Consider the following 16,532-nt stretch of genomic DNA (forward strand, 5'->3'; position numbering starts at 1 on the left):
TTAAATATAACAAAGAATTTAGTTGTCATTCAGCTAGTGTTAGGAACATAAATTGTGACTAAGGTTTGGTGGAAGATTTTAATTCAAAACTTATGAAAACAAAACATTTGTACAACAGGGCGCAAGCCAGTTTCAGCCGGGTTGGTAACGAAAGGGTTAAACCAGACAGACAATATTTTCCGAGAAACAGGCCACATGAGACTTGGCTCATCATCAGACATCTAGATGAGAACAATTTATTAGGCATGCCATTCACAAATTCCCATAAGCCATAGTTTGTCCATGACTGACTTCAATTTGCCCACTTTTGACAACATCTAGTAAAACTAGATATGTATAATCTCATTATCAAAATGAAATTAATTTTACAATACAAAAAAAAAAAAAAAAAAAAAACAATGGACATGTTGATTTTATACAACAGGTGTACTTTTACTATTAACATTGGTTAAGTTCAAAGTTTACTTTCTATGTAAAGTAAGCAAGAAACTATTATCTGAAAGTTTTCATAAGAGAAATTTATGAATGTAGATGTATTGTATATCTGCCAACAAGAGTTAAAAATGATCCAAACAGCTAAACAATTATTACAAGACATGAGATATAATATACACAAGATAAATTTTTCAGATGTCCATGAAATAGTGGCACACTTTATATACTTTGTATTGAATATATATGATACGCATAAACACAAAATTAAGACATGCATGCATCTGAGATAGCATAGATATTTGAAGGTATAGAGTAATATCTCACAAGGTTTTTAATCTGTAACTAATATATTTAGAAAAAATTAGAAATATGGAGAAGCTGCTGATGGTGTGGTTGACAGAGAAGCAGCTCACAGGAGATACCGTGACAGAGGCTATAATCTACAAGAGGGCACGAGCTATTTATGCTGAATTGCTGCAGTAGACCAAAGTCACTTGTATGGATGAGGCATTGGGCAAGCTGTTTAAAGCCAGTCGGAGCTGGTTCGAGAATTTTAGAAAGAGGACCGGCATTCACTCCCTTAACAAGCATGGCGAGGCATGCTTTAAAACTTTTGCCAGAATTATAGCAGCCAAAGAATACAGCCCCCAGCAAGTCTTCAACTGTGACAAGACAGGACTTTTTTGGAAAATGCCAAGGACTTATATAACGGCAGAGGAGAAGAGAATGCCAGGCCACAAACCCACAAAGGATAGGCTAACCCTCACATTGTGTGCCATTGCAAGCGGCAACTGCAAGATTGAGCCACAGCTCATTTATCATTCAGAAAACACCAGAGCTTTTAAGTCACATAAGATTCTGAAAGAAAAATTGCAGTTTATGTGGAGGGCAAACCTGAGGGCATAGATCACCAGGCAGTTCTTTGTGGAGTGGGTGAATTTGGTCTTTGGTCCTGATGTTAAGAAATAACCTACCTTTGCAAGCCCTTCTCTTGCTGGACAATGCACCTGCTCACCCACCTAACCTCAAAGATGACATCCTTGAAGGGTTCAAGTTTATAAAGGTTCTCTACCTTCCAACCAACACCACCCCTGTCCTACAACCCATGAACCAGCAGGTGATTTCTAATTTCAAGAAGTTCTTCACCAAGCACCTGTTCTGCCGCTACTTTGAGGTGACGGAGAGCACAAACCTCACCCTTCGAGAATTTTGGAAGGACCGCTATAACATCATAATATGCCTTAGAATTATCGATATGGCCTGGCAGGGTGTTACAAAGAGGACCTTGACCTCTGCATGGAAGAAGCTGTGGTCTGAGGTTGTGTCTGAAATGGACTTTGAAAGACTCAAACTCGAAGTGGCCATGGCAGAGGAGATTGTATCCCTTGGCAAGTCCATGGGCCTGGACATGGATGAAGGTGACATCAACGAGCTCATGGAGGTGCACTCCGAGAAACTGAAAACAGAGGAGCTAAAGGAGCTACAGAAGCAGCAGTACACAGTTTTGCAGGAAATAGGTGATGCAGAGGAGGTTATCTCTATAAGTGCAATAAAGGAAATGTTGGGAATGTGGGAGAAACTTTCAGACTTTAGTCAAAAGAAACATCCAGAAAAAGTTGCAACTGGGCAAGCGATAGTGCTATTAAATGACACTTTCCTAACTCATTTCAGAAACATTCTGAAAGGGAAGATGAAAGAGACCTCATTGGACAAGTTCTTATCGAAAACTCCTGCAAATGAAAGTGAGGAAAGCGTAGCAAAAAGGGCAAAAATCAGTAAATACGATTCAGTTATTCAGTTCAGCCTTTCTCCTCCATCGCCGTTAGCATCTAGTCAAAATAAATCAACCTCTGGACGTATTCTTTGTAAGCCTAGTACTTATTCTATCAGTATCTAATGCTGAACTGCTAAGTTGCGGCAACGTAAAGACACCAACATCGATTATCAAGCGATGGTAGGAGGACAAACACAGACACACAAATACATACATACACACATATATACATATGAGGGGCTTCTTTCAGTTTCCATCAACCAAATCTACTATAGCCCGAGGCTATAGTAGAAGACACTTGCCCAAGGTGCCACACAATGGGACTGAACCTGGAACCATGTGGTTGGGAAGCAAGCTTCTTACTACACAGCCAGCTTTTCTATACATGATCCTGTGCTGCACCAGGACACATTATCTGTGATGTTTCCCGAGGTCATTAGATGTTTCAAGATTTACATCAGAATTAGCACAAGACTCAACAGCACTGCTTTTTCCAGGGTCCACACCTCCTGATCTACAGCAATCTTGAGGCAACCACCAGTGCCTCCATGGCCAACTAGATGGCATTCTTTCTACTGGCTTCTGTGGAGCCCTACATGTTGTTAGCTCTGCAGAGGAACTGGCCTGCAAGCCTTCTACATTCCACCTCGATGGGATCACTCCGTCACTTTAGCATTAAAAGATATTAATGCAATAAGTAATTATGACCCAAATAAAAATATGCAATAGTATACGTACATAGACCGAACAAGGTTACTCAACTTCAACTTAAGTACAATATAAAGCAATGCTGAAGCTACTACTACATATAAACAATCAGTTTTACAAACAACACTTGCTTTCCAGCAGTATCATACTTCGCCTGTGAGTTCCTAAAATTGCAATCAATTCTGTGAGAACTAAAGCAAAATCGACTGAGTTGTTTTCAAAAGCTAAAACAACAAAAATCAAAATTAGACTATGTATACAATATATTTCATGACAAAATACCTACTATCATTCCTTTTATGGTAATATTGAAGTTACACACTTCAAGCCTCAATAGAGAGGAAAACTAAAATGGCCTATTATGTTAAAGCAATTAACTTTAAGGATTAATTATTGCAACTTTCAGTCAATTACTAAGATTGTATAGGTAGTACTTGTAAATAATGTGCTGCTAATAAAACCGAAATTATCACATGATCCTTAGCTGTTATTTCTGGTTTTCAGTGTCTAAAGTATCATTAGTTCCTAAAGTCCAGCACATGTATGGCAACTGATCTTATCTATGTGTGAGTACACATTTAAACAGATCATAATAAACAATAAATTACACACACAATATCAAAAGACAATTTCCCAACAGACTTCAAAACAAATCAATAAAGAGTAATACAGTTGTTAATATAAATGAAATAGTGACCAAAGCTTGCTTAGTGAAACTGCATTGTCATAAAAATATAGGGGAAAGAGTTTAAAATGATGAAGCACATTGGTGGCTGTTATACACTGGAACAAAATGGTACATCAGAATAGCACTTATTAAAACATATTTGATTGGAATATTATCTTTTAAATATTATCTATCAAAGGCAATGAACTGAGAGAATCTACAAGAAGGCATGACTGGCTGATTAAGAAGTTCACCATAGTAAACACGTAGTTTTAGGTTTCGTCCCAGTATGTGGCACATTGGGCAAGCATCTGATATAGTCCTAGGTTGATCTATGCCTTGAGAATGAATGTGATACATATGTGTGCATGTATATGAGAGTATTTGTTTCAGCATTTGACAATCAGGGTTGGCTGTATCAGAGTGGTTTGACAAAAAAGGAAAAAAAGAGGCTAACATAATTGGGTTGATGTGATCAACTTAACCCTTTAGGACAGCGTTCCAAAATGGCCAGACCAAAGATTGGAACTAATTAAAGAATAATAAAAAAAGCTCCAAATAGAAAAATCCTATGTAATGTATAAAATATATATTCCATTAAAGTCTGAGCTGATACCCCGCAGGGAATAACTTTACCTTTCATTCTTTTAGAATCAGGTTAAGTACCAGTTGTGTATAAGTGTCAATCAATTGTGCACTCTCACAAAATGAGTGTGAGTTAGACATCTATATTTCTAAACAAAACACAAGTCCACAGTTGTTTAGCAACTCACAATTAAGGAATAATGATATAGCAATCTCTAGGTGCTACTTTCATGTGCAATCTGCAGTATCCATTATCTATGCTGTGAAATGACTGGATCTGGGTTAGGATTAAGGTTTGGGATTAGGGTTAGAGTTAAGGTTAGACAGCACTCTAAAGTATAATGGCCAGGTAGACTGCATGCTAAAGTGGCACCAATCTCTCCATCTCACATTACAGGTGCTAGTTAAGAGTCACAACAACAGTGGCTGTCAATATAATTTCAATATCCATTTCTCCAAGCTTGCATGGGCCAGGTGAAATTCAGTGAGGTACACTTTCTACAACCAGATGTTCTTCAGGTCACCTGTTTTTCAAGCAAGGTAATGTTTTCCTTGATCCTTTGAACATGAGCAGCATAATGACTGGACATGTTTCCATAGAAGATTTCAAACAAACGACAATAATTGTATGGTGGTGGCAGTCATTTACAACCTGTACACACTGTCAAGACCAAGAGACACAAACCTGTGTGTGTGTGTGTGTGTGCTTGCATGTGCATGCACATAGACAGTTATTATCGATCAAACACAATTCAATTTTTTATTCGCCTGTGAGCATATACAAACTTATGCAAACAGCTGCCCAGTAGGGCTGAACATGAGATGATTTGGCTGCAAACTTTTTAACTACAAAGTCATGATTGCACTTTGTGGCACTAGCAGAAAACATAAGAATTTGTGCTTGTTTTGTGACATTAAAACTGTCAGACTTAATTTATTACTGTGAAGTAGTCTATAATCAATTGCATATATTTAACAGGTTTCAATTACACAAATTTTCATGAGTTTATGAAGTGACAAAATGGAATGTTATTGTTTAACATTACTACTATTACAGCAATTTGTTTAAAAGTTTTCATTACAATAGATATGTATACTTAGAAATGCAATTAACAAAAATAGAAAGACTTCTTTTTTTCCTTGAAAAGATAAACATTAATGTCTGAAGAAACAAAATATATTTAGGTTAAAAACTTTGACCTCAATCATATTACCCAGGTGGATGTTAACCACTCACTATTTCAAGCCTTTTTTTCTTTTTCATCTCAATGTCAAATATCATTCTCACATTTCAACAAGTTCTTTTTCTTTCAATTTAAATTACAAAGATATTGGTTGTGCATATCAAATCTTGCTTTATTGAAATAAAATATTTAAATACACTATCAGGTTTCATATACTGTGGTTTATACGCAGGTATACTAATACACACACACACACACACACAAAATACATTTGTAAGTCTCACTCCTCACTACATGACTTAGATGTTAATTTTGCTGACTGACTTAACATGGTCATGTGTCACAATTTCGTTAAGCTGTTTTGTTCCAATGTATTGGTGTGATAACATTCCCACTTCAAAGTAAAGCAATTTGAAGTAATAAGAGAATCCAACTGTAAAACTGTGAGCTCCAAAGATATGCAAATCTTGGCTTCTGCCAGATTTAGGGAGGTTGAGGATATATAGTTGAGTAAACCAACTCCAACACTTCACTGATAATTTATTTTACCAACCTTGGAAGAGCAAAGTTGACCTGGGTAGTATTTGGACTAGGAACATAAGGAGTTGTAACAATGTGCCATTTTGCATAGTCAGATATGAGAATTAGAGTGAAATAATGATGAACGTCACTAGGTGCCAATCATTTATATTATGTTGGTAGCTAGCTAATAAGACAGAAGACATCTGACCAGAAAATATCTGAATAGAACCAATACAACTCCTGATATCATGATATAGTTAAGGATATCAAATATTTTTCAGGTTTCTGTCAAGACCTTTAAAATATGATGCAGAAACACTTATTCTATCAACTAAAAAGCACAATTTCACATCAATTTTTCATGTTTGTAAGTGATTGCTGACTGTCAAAAGAAGCTAACAAAAGAACCTTTATATTAACACTTGACTAACATATAATACAAGCCAAAACTCCTGCAAAGCATAGGTCTTCTGGACCAGTGTTCACTAACAATATAGTCAAAGCTTTGCTGACCTAATTTTTACCTATTATACTAGTTTTGAGATTAATAGGATCTTATCATAGCATTTTTACTGTATGATTCTGTGTGAGAAAAAGCAGAAAAATATTTCTCTGAAACTGACTGCAACACGTATCCAATAGAATGGATGTATTGTGTATGAGAGTAATTATCTCTATGATAATGAATCTTTGTTAGTAAAAACTATGAATAAGAATAATACACATCATCAAAAATTACATTTTGAAATATTTGATGTGTATGTAAATAAGGTTCTAAATATTATGAAAATACAATTTAACATAAAAATGCAAAACTGTACATACGTATCTTCCCTGATTCAATTTTAACAAAAATACTTTCTTAAATGTTAAGTAGCCATGTAGCTCTCCTACAATAATAAAATAACTCAGCCCCATCCTTTTCTCTCATATCTTAACTTTCATCTGCACGCATTAAGACCCTCCCCTAGGGTTCCATAAGCTTAGGAACGACATGGCGACATCGCTAGTTGGACGGTTACAATAACGTTGTTGAACATAGGTATAATTAATAAGATTTTCCCCCATTTCTAATTAATGAGATTTCCCCCCATTTCACAAATGTATTAAATTTGTCATTTATCTCCATAAGGAAGGCTTAACCTTCGATCATAAGATATGTCAATTAAAAGTGAAGTCACAATATAGTAAATTGTTTACCACCTCAGGCTAGTCTCATTTCATTGTTATCATCAAATTGGAAGATTTACTGAATATTTGTGGTAGTATCCATACTACCCCACTCAAATGATAAAACAGAAATACTGGTCATTGTTTCTTTCCTGGAATTAATTAATGTCTTCCAGTGAACAAGCAAAAAGAAAAATTTTTCAACAACAACAAAACCTCTCAGAATTGTTTGGGGTTAAATTAATAATTTCGATTTAAACAATTTCAGAAATAACCGACGACCGAATTAATGCAATTAGATTCAAGAGACACGAGTTGGTTACTCTCATAGACACGTTTTTAAAAACGATTGTTAAAATATGTAAGATAATTTGTTAACGAGGCGCGATATAAAAAAATTGGCAAGACATCATGTAAACTTTTAATTGTAACCATAATATCGATGCCAGTGAGAATGCTCACAACATCTAATTAATTATAATTGGGAATACAAGAAGAAAAGAAAAGAAAATGATCGGAGCATGGATGGTAATTTCCACATTTCCATCTTCGATCCTCTCTCATATATATATATATATATATATATATATATATGATTTCCGGTTTTATGACAACTTGAAAAACAATGCCGGCTCTTTCCGTACTTTCACTTGCGACATGTTATATGAAGTAAATCCTTCTTTTAAATAAATAAACACCCACGTGTTCACGTTTAAGGTGAAGTTTGACATTTCTAAGGGTTAAATTACGAACATTACACTGAATTCCAGTTTTGAGAAATCCTAATTCTGACAGAACCATATTCACTGTCTACCAAGAAAATATATTCTTAAAAATTGAAATTGCTATTTATAGACAATTACATAACGTCCCAAATATTAAAAAAAGAAAAAAGAAAGAAATCTCATACAAAATGGTAATCTAACTGATTTTAGTGTTTGGAAATATGACAAGGAAACTCAAACAAGAACGTTTTTAATAAGACGACAATATCAAACGAGAAGGAAATTTAAAACAACAGTTTATTAGAATTCAATAAGACATTCAGAAATAATTTAAATGGCTACAAAATCAGTTTATAGTTGACAAACATTTCGTTACAGAATAAGTTTATTTTGTTGACTCGAATTTAATTTAATTTTTTTTTTCAAATACATATCTAATTTATAGTTGAAACTGAATTTAAGACATGTTGGTGTGTCGTTCACTTGAGTAAAGGCTACACCTTACCCAAAATTTTAAATATATCTTAATTATCCACAGAAGTATTGTATTACAGATTTTAATTGCAGTCTTACAGCAGAAATAACTAATTTCAAGATGTACACAATCTGCTAATTCATGAGTTTGGAAATATCTCAAGTAAAAATATATACCCTGTTTTAAAGGAGGAGTACTTAACATTCCCAACCTTTAAGTTTTTGTATCAGCGCATATTTTATCCTTTATCGACACCCTAAAAAAATGTCCCAGTTTGTATAGTTGACACTTACTCCCTTCCTTCCTTTTTTGCTGACCTTAAGAGAGCTGGCAAATACTGATTGGTAGGGAGCCTGTTCCCAATGTTAAAGTAGGTTAGAAGATAGGGCTGGAGGTGTATCGTGTGAAAGAAACTAAAGGGTTTCTAAATAGTAGTCATCAGTCTATGAAATGGGTGTTCTTAATAAACTAACGAATATTTTTACATTATTCTCGATTATAGGGTTTCATTCAAATTCTTACAAAAATATATATATATATATATATATATATATATATATATATACACACATGAAGAATGACAAAACACAAATCAATTGTTTGCAATTAGAATTTTTGAAACCAAATACAGCCGATATTAAAACGTGAATATTGTATAATACAAATAGTCTTCTAAACAAAATATGTTTTAAAATCAAATTTAACTAGAATACCTAGTAAATTGAAAGAAAAAATTGGGAGGGAGGAGGGGAGAAGATTGACAAAATATTACAAACGATTATAAAAAAACTCCTACTAAATTATTAAGTTTCTGTTAATGTCAACTGTTCTTAAAAGTACTCCACTTAACAGACTGGATTTTCAATAAGGTAATTGTTCTTTTATTCAAATAAGAAAGCTATTGCCAAAATGTTGAAGTATGCTTCTCGCAACTTGAAAGAAAGTGACAGATAAAACCAGTAGCAGCCAACCAGCCACTATGGTATTTGTTAATGTAACTGTGGTACAATGGTATTGAAACTGTGGTAGTGGTGGTGGTAATAGCAATAATAGTAACTGTGGTAATGGTCGTAGCAAAGTATTGGAATTGAGGTAGTCGAGTGGTATTGTAACGTAGTAGTAATAATGGTAATAGCATGAAGTATATTGTAACTGTGGTATAGAATAGGTTAGTAGGTGTTAAGATTAGTAATATCGTAACTAGTAGTAGTTAGTATAGTGATAGTGTAACTGTCACAGTGATAGTTATATTGTAGCTGCGATAGTAGTGGTAGTGGTATTATAACTGTAATGGTGACAGTTGTAGTATTGTAACCAAAGTTGTAATACTAATGCCTAATTAAGGAACAGGGCCGGCAATTTTTAAGGTAATAGGTTACACCGATACCTTCGATCCCGGTGCTTCACTTCTACTTTATCTTATCGATCCCGGTGGGATGAAAGGCAAAGTTGGCCGCGGCAGAATTTGAACTCGGAAACGTAGAGCTGGAACAAATATTGCAAGGTATTTTGCCCGACGCTTTATTCTACAAGTATATCAACAACCCTAAAATAGGCAAAAAGGCCTGAAATGTGGGGAAAAGAGGTAAGTCGATTACATCGGCCCCAATGCTCGAAAGGGTAAAAGGCAGTCGACCTCGGCGCCACTTGAACTCAGAATGTCGCTATGCATTTTGTCCGAAGCGGAAAATGATTCTGCTCGCTTTAGTAACAATTGAAATATCGAAGGCATTTGTATTGTGGAATTCACAAACGGTAGATATTAAAGTTCATTAAGTCCATAGATATTTAATGAAAGAACCAACTGGCATAATATGTTATTATAATCAAGTGCGTGTGTGTGTGTGTATATATATATATATATATATATATATATGCGCGTGTATGACACATATACACATATTTATGTGTCAGTCTGTGTAACGTAAAATCCTGATGTTTGTATGTGTACCTGATTTAACAGTTCGTGTGCTGTAAAAGCCTGCTGTGTGTTTTTGTGTGTAAGTATGTGTATGATGTGACAGTCATGTAGAGTAAAATGCTACTACGTGTGTGTATAAATGTGTGTGGCAGTTCGTGTATTGCAAAACTGTGTCTGTGTGTATATATATATTAAATATACGCCTGTGTTGTGAAATCCTGTATGTGCATGCGTGTGAGTTAAATCATATGACAGTGAAATTCGAAGTCAATAGAATGACGTCAATACCACACTATATCACTGGTTAACTAAAACTAAGTGGTTTTGTTTCATTTCACGCATACAACTTGCTCTATGAAGATATTTACGAAAGTAGATTCCTATTTTATTAGCTTGAAAGTACAAGTAGATGTATAGACTAATATTTATATTTTATTTCCAATTAAAGATAAAACACCGGCTTTTGTTTTATAGTCTTTCCCTCTCTCTCTTCTTCAGTAATTAAAATATAATTGAATGAGACCATACTTGATGTATAATTAAAAGCTAAACTAGTAAGGAATTATTCGGTGATGTACGCAAATTATTAATTCCATATTTAAAAAAAAAACATAGCAATCAAATATTGTAGAGAGAAATACATATATTAAGAGAAATTTGTGATGATCACCAAATTAGATCAAAACATACAAGTGTATGTATGTATGTATGAGATACTTGTCTTTATACATGCAAAGCGTCATATTTGAAGGGAAGGTGAAATTATAATAAAGTTATCAAAATAAGTGGAACAGTTTCAACAGATAGCCAAACGAGTGAGTTTAATACCAGCGACGCCCGCCATACGTATGTATAGGACAGACTGCATTGGTTATACGAGTACATTCTTTACATTTTCTCTAAGATAGCATCGTTTGTTCGAAAAGACGGCAGCCGAAATTCCATCGAAGATGCAGAACGACAGATAAGACAAAATAACTAAAAGCAACAAGAGGATATCTAAGAACTTTTATGTAGGGTGTTACTATATATGCCTTTATTTAGAAACCCCAAAAGTTTTTGATCGACGGATTAATAATAACAGAATTTACGGAAATCAGTTTCTATTAATTAGATTAATTGAAGCACGATGCGAAGACAAATGATTTAAATTAAAAATCTGTGGAACAAATTAGTTTGAAATGAAGTTAATATATATATATATATATATATATATATATATAAATAATTAAGGGATCAGCAAATATTTGCTTCACCATATACCGAAGTTCAGAAATAGCAGCTAAAAAAGCTGAGAATCCCACAGATACCCTTTTAATTTGTAATAATTATATATATATATATATATATATATATATATATATATATATATATATATATATGTATATATATATATATATATATAACACAAAGAAGATATAAAATATATTTTGTAAAAGATGTAAGACATATATGTAAGTGCTTGATATTCTTGAGAGAGAGAGAGAGGAGAGAAACGGTAGTATTCTAAATTCTGCTGAAGTGAAACAAAGGTATATCTATCTGACAAGCCGGGAACAGCACAAGTATTTCACTTATGTAGGCAGAGAGAATGACTTCGCTATTCTATACCCGCCCACCCAGCTCCCCACCTTAGCTTCTTTCTCCTCCTCCTCCTCCTACCTCCTCCTCCTACCTCCTTTCATTTGGACAACTGTTGTTAAAAATAGCAATTTAAAAAAGAAACTATTTCATATATATATATATATATATATATATATGAAATAAATCGCACAAAACAGCGAATAAAAAACTCGAATTTTGCAACTGGTTCAAAATTAGATGTTCAAGCTTAAAAAAATAAAAATCGACTTATTCTGTTATTTAAAAGATGCTAACAAAAGGTATGACATGTGAAGTGAACAAAAAAAAATTACAGAAAATATAATGCAAACTATAAATTCCGCCGGCTGAATATATATATATATATATATATGCCCTTAACCACAGTAAGTCCTATTACACCGAGGATGTTTTAACACAGTGCGTGTGTGTGTGTGTATGTATGTATATATATATATATATATATATACCCACACACCAATAAAACTATATACTTTACTATTCATAAGCATTTATTTAAATTGAAACATCGCAATTCTTTTCCTTAATTTCTAAGCCGTTTTGTTTTTAAAACCAAATTTTCACATGAAATAAGATATGTCAAATCCGGGTTGTTACTCCATTTAAGAAAAATATAGCGGATGAAAGAATTCTTCCCCTTTCACATACACAACTGTTCCTTTTCATTGGCGTTATTATCAATTTTTACCAAAGTCAAAAGGAATGTTTGCCTGTGCACACAATTTAAGACGGGGGCAAATTTTAAACTGAGGGGACTAACGAGAATTCCGCCAACTTCAAGAGGGGAGGGATGTTAAAAGAAAGGAACTGGTGGTGGTAGTGGTGGTGGTTAACAGCAACAAGGCCATCCATGGTCCCAGTAAGCCGGCGCATAATAGCATCCTGCCCTATTAATACAAGAAGCTCCCTATACCTCACGTTCTCCTTAACACAAATACATTCATTAAGTGATGAGAATCGCTTTGCAAGGAACGATGTAATTTATCGCAATATTTTTTTTAATCTACATGAAAGATAAATATATAAATCGAAATATATCTTGATATAGCTATTTAAAAAATGACGGTTATGAACTGTAGTAACATTAATGTACACGCTAAGTAATATTCTGGAGAGCAATTTGATTTATTCCTTTATGGGTCTTAGAAATTCCCTCTTATCTTTAGACATCAACCTAAATTATACCGGTGAGAAATTATTTCTGCTTATCAACTAAACAGAATGTACGACTAAAATAAACAAAGAATCTTAAAATCTGAAAAAAAAAAAAAAAAAAAAAAAAACCTCACTAAACTTCATCGGTTGATCACTGGGGCCAAAATACCTCTTACAGTGAATAAATAACAAAAAAAGGGGGGGGGGGGGGGTTGGAATCAATGTGGACAAATGATCAGCGGTAAATTAATGAAAGTGAAGAAAGTGGAACAAACAGCTGTATCATATCGGAGGGAAGTGAGCTTGTTAATAGTTTAAGGTGTGGAGAGAGAGAGAGAGAGAAATAGTTACTGCATTTATACAGAGTAAAGATACTTGTCCTATGTTAGGAAACGGGACAACGTAAGTTATTTAACACTGCTCTCATTTGAATAAGTAATCAACTAAAAATAACTGCTAGCTATGTATCTGTCTACACAGATTACACACGCATATACACTCATTAACTCTATATAAATATATAAGAAAAAAATATTACTAAAAGGTTGTAGTGCACACACACACACACATATATATATGACATCTGCGAAGTACATAGGGCTACAGAGAGCTCCTTCGGTCAGAGCAATCCAAAAAGTAAAAGGTGGTAAGTTTGTAAACAACAACCAAACTTACATATCTAAAAAAAAAAATCCTTCAAATGCACCATCGAGAAAGATTAGTTGAATTAATCCATAATTCCATGCTTATTTCAATTGTCAAACTGGACAGATTCTTAATTGCCGAATACATTTGTTGAAGACTTTATTAACAAAACGCACGGAAATATATTTCCGAATTATAATAAAACTAAGTTACTGCAGCTTTTTTATGATGAATAACATTAAAATAAATATGAAAATTATCCTCCGAGACTATTTAAAATAAGACATACACCGGTAAAATGTAGAATTTGTTCGAAGGAATTTCAACAAGGTGTGACTGAATCCCCGCCATATCTCACTTTCAGCCACAGGAATTCCTACGAAATACGTCATCTTAATCAACATTATGGTGTTTTGTTTTTGTTGTTGTTTTACTAACATCAGTGACACGTATATATGACATAAAATACAGACATTTCTAAAATCTAGCAAAATATAACGTTAACAGATAGAAACGGCCTACAACAACGATAATAGTGCGGGGGAAGGCGACGGAAAAGGGTTTGCTGGAACGATCCTCGTGATCTGTGTTCCTTGATGTAAGGAGCAGTCGTTTAGCCCCAGGTCAGCTCTGACTGAGTAAACGTCATGATCGACATTCCAACCCTAACGATCATGTATTTTTTTATATCAAATACTATATATATGTGTGTGTGTGGATGGTGTTCTTGATCTTATGATATTTACTTTGTATTATATTATACTTATTGTACTTTTAATTATAAATTTTTTCTATATGTGACAGTGGATTTTCATCGATGAGTTCATAAACATTGGTTCTTTTCCCTAATACTATATATATATATATATATATATATATATATAAAATATATAGTTTTAGGGAAAATTGATTTTAATTGAGTTTTTACCTGTAATTTTGGATTTTGTCCCTAACATTATTATATATATATATATATATATATATATATATATATATATAGTAGTGTGATTTGAGGGAAATTTGTCAGCTATTTCAACCAGATCGTACGATAACGTTGGGGGTTCACCAAGTTACTCAGTGATTTGGAAAGCCGGTTTAAAGTAGAAAAAACAATCAGGGAAAAATATGAAAGTAACAAAAAGTTCCATAAAAAAATATTCTAGAATAAATGAAGAAGATACGCGTTGGCTGTTGGTGTGATAAAAGGTTTATAACGACAAAGACTGTAATCGAAGTGATACCCGATTTCCTGATCACTGGTATTGAATATATCGACGATACTCAATGAAATGAACACGCAGTCACACACACACACATATATATATATGCCTAAGTATGTACAAGTTGTCAGTTCACTGTCGCAACTCAGAGGTTTTTTCTTTTCTATATCTCTTGATGCGAGCATTCAGATAACAATAGAATATCACGTAAAATGACAGCAGACATCATCGAGCGAGATAAAAATGAATTGTAACAGAATGAATCACCAGCCTCAAATGAAATGGTGAGAGACAGACAGACAGACAGACAGAGAGACAGTGAAAACATGTATTGAGTACTTTTTCGCAAATTTCTGTAAAATGTCATTAAAAAAAATATGCATTTCTTACAAAGTCGGTGGGGAGGAAACCAATCTGCAAATTATACCATATGTAAAAACTAAGGGAATACTTAATACACACATTTATATATACACACACACACATATATATATACATACATATATATACGTACATACATATATGCATACATATATATATACATATATACATATAAGATCTCCACTTGTGTTGTGCGTTATGTCTTGTTACCGAGTGGGTGATAGCGAAGAAGAGTGTCAAAATGGTTAAAGACATATGGAATAATGACATGAAACGTTTCAAGATACGACACAAAAATTACTCACCCGTATATAAGAGCGCACAAATGGATGAACCATACAAAACACCATCCACATAGGGTGATGATAGATATACCTGTCAAAACTAAATGGACTATGGTCATCTCGACATGTTGGCTATGTCTTAAGATGTGTTATTGAATATATATATTTTATAATCTTCTATAAAAATAATTATATATACATTTATGTATATATATATATTTGGTTGCTTGTTTGTTTTTTTTTAGTTTTACTATATTTCCCGTCTGATGTAGAGAAGAAACTTGGAGGTTCTTGAGAGGGTAAAACAAAACCGGTAATGTCTGTCTCTCTCTCTCCGCTTCTGTAAAACTGTTGGGGGTTTCTACCAGCAGTTTTGACGATGGATATGTGTTACTGTTGTTAGTAGCCGCAGCTACCTACCTCCCGTGTAAGCAGCCACTAAAGGGAGCAGCAGCAACGGTTCTCTCTATTTTATCAAATAAAATACACTCCCTCATTCAACTTCTGCCAGTACAAGGAGGTAAAAACCGCCTGCAACTTCTAAAGTATTTGCGCATGCGTAGGCGGAAGATTAGCGGTTTCACTACTTCTCATTTCCTCTCACTCTCCTTTCTCGCTTTCTCTCCTCTCTCTTTTTCTCTTCTCTCTCTTTTTCTTTTAATCCTTTTCTCTCTCCTTCTTTCACCTTCGCTCTTTCATTCGCTCTCTCTTTCTTGTTGCCTTTTTACTCTGTCTCCATCCTCAATCAATGCTTTTTCAATTATTGTTTCTGTTTACACTCTCTCGCTCACTCTCTTGCTTTCTCCCACTCTCTTTCTACCGCTCACCCCCCTTTCTCTTTTACTCTCATTCTACTGTCACATCCGTCTCGTTTGTTCAAGTCTACCTTTCATCTAATTTCACAGTTTATGTCATTCTTCAACATTTCTAGACTTTATTTTTATCTGCTAAGATTAACCCTAATTATTAACATGATAATTTGATGCCTGTTAACTCCCCTGTTCTCTCGCTTTCTCTGTACCTTATATATATACATTTATCGGAAGCGCATTGTGACC

The 16,532-nt window shown here is 34.0% G+C and overlaps 1 protein-coding gene across 1 annotated transcript in view; it reads right to left on the reverse strand.

Annotated features, from left to right (window-relative positions):
• LOC106867446 (ceramide glucosyltransferase) overlaps positions 1-16,193 on the reverse strand; it is a 114,962-nt gene extending 98,769 nt beyond the window's left edge. Inside the window, exon 1 of the mRNA XM_052968588.2 lies at positions 15,496-16,193. Coding sequence (XP_052824548.1) covers positions 15,496-15,593 — 98 coding nt within the window. The 5' untranslated portion in view covers positions 15,594-16,193. The remainder of the gene's footprint in view (positions 1-15,495) is intronic.
• Between the last annotated feature and the right edge of the window lie 339 nt (positions 16,194-16,532).

The sequence above is a fragment of the Octopus bimaculoides genome, chromosome 6 (genome assembly GCF_046866305.1).
Source record: "Octopus bimaculoides isolate indiv1 chromosome 6, ASM4686630v1, whole genome shotgun sequence".
In the NCBI taxonomy this organism is placed as follows: Eukaryota; Metazoa; Mollusca; class Cephalopoda; order Octopoda; family Octopodidae; genus Octopus; species Octopus bimaculoides.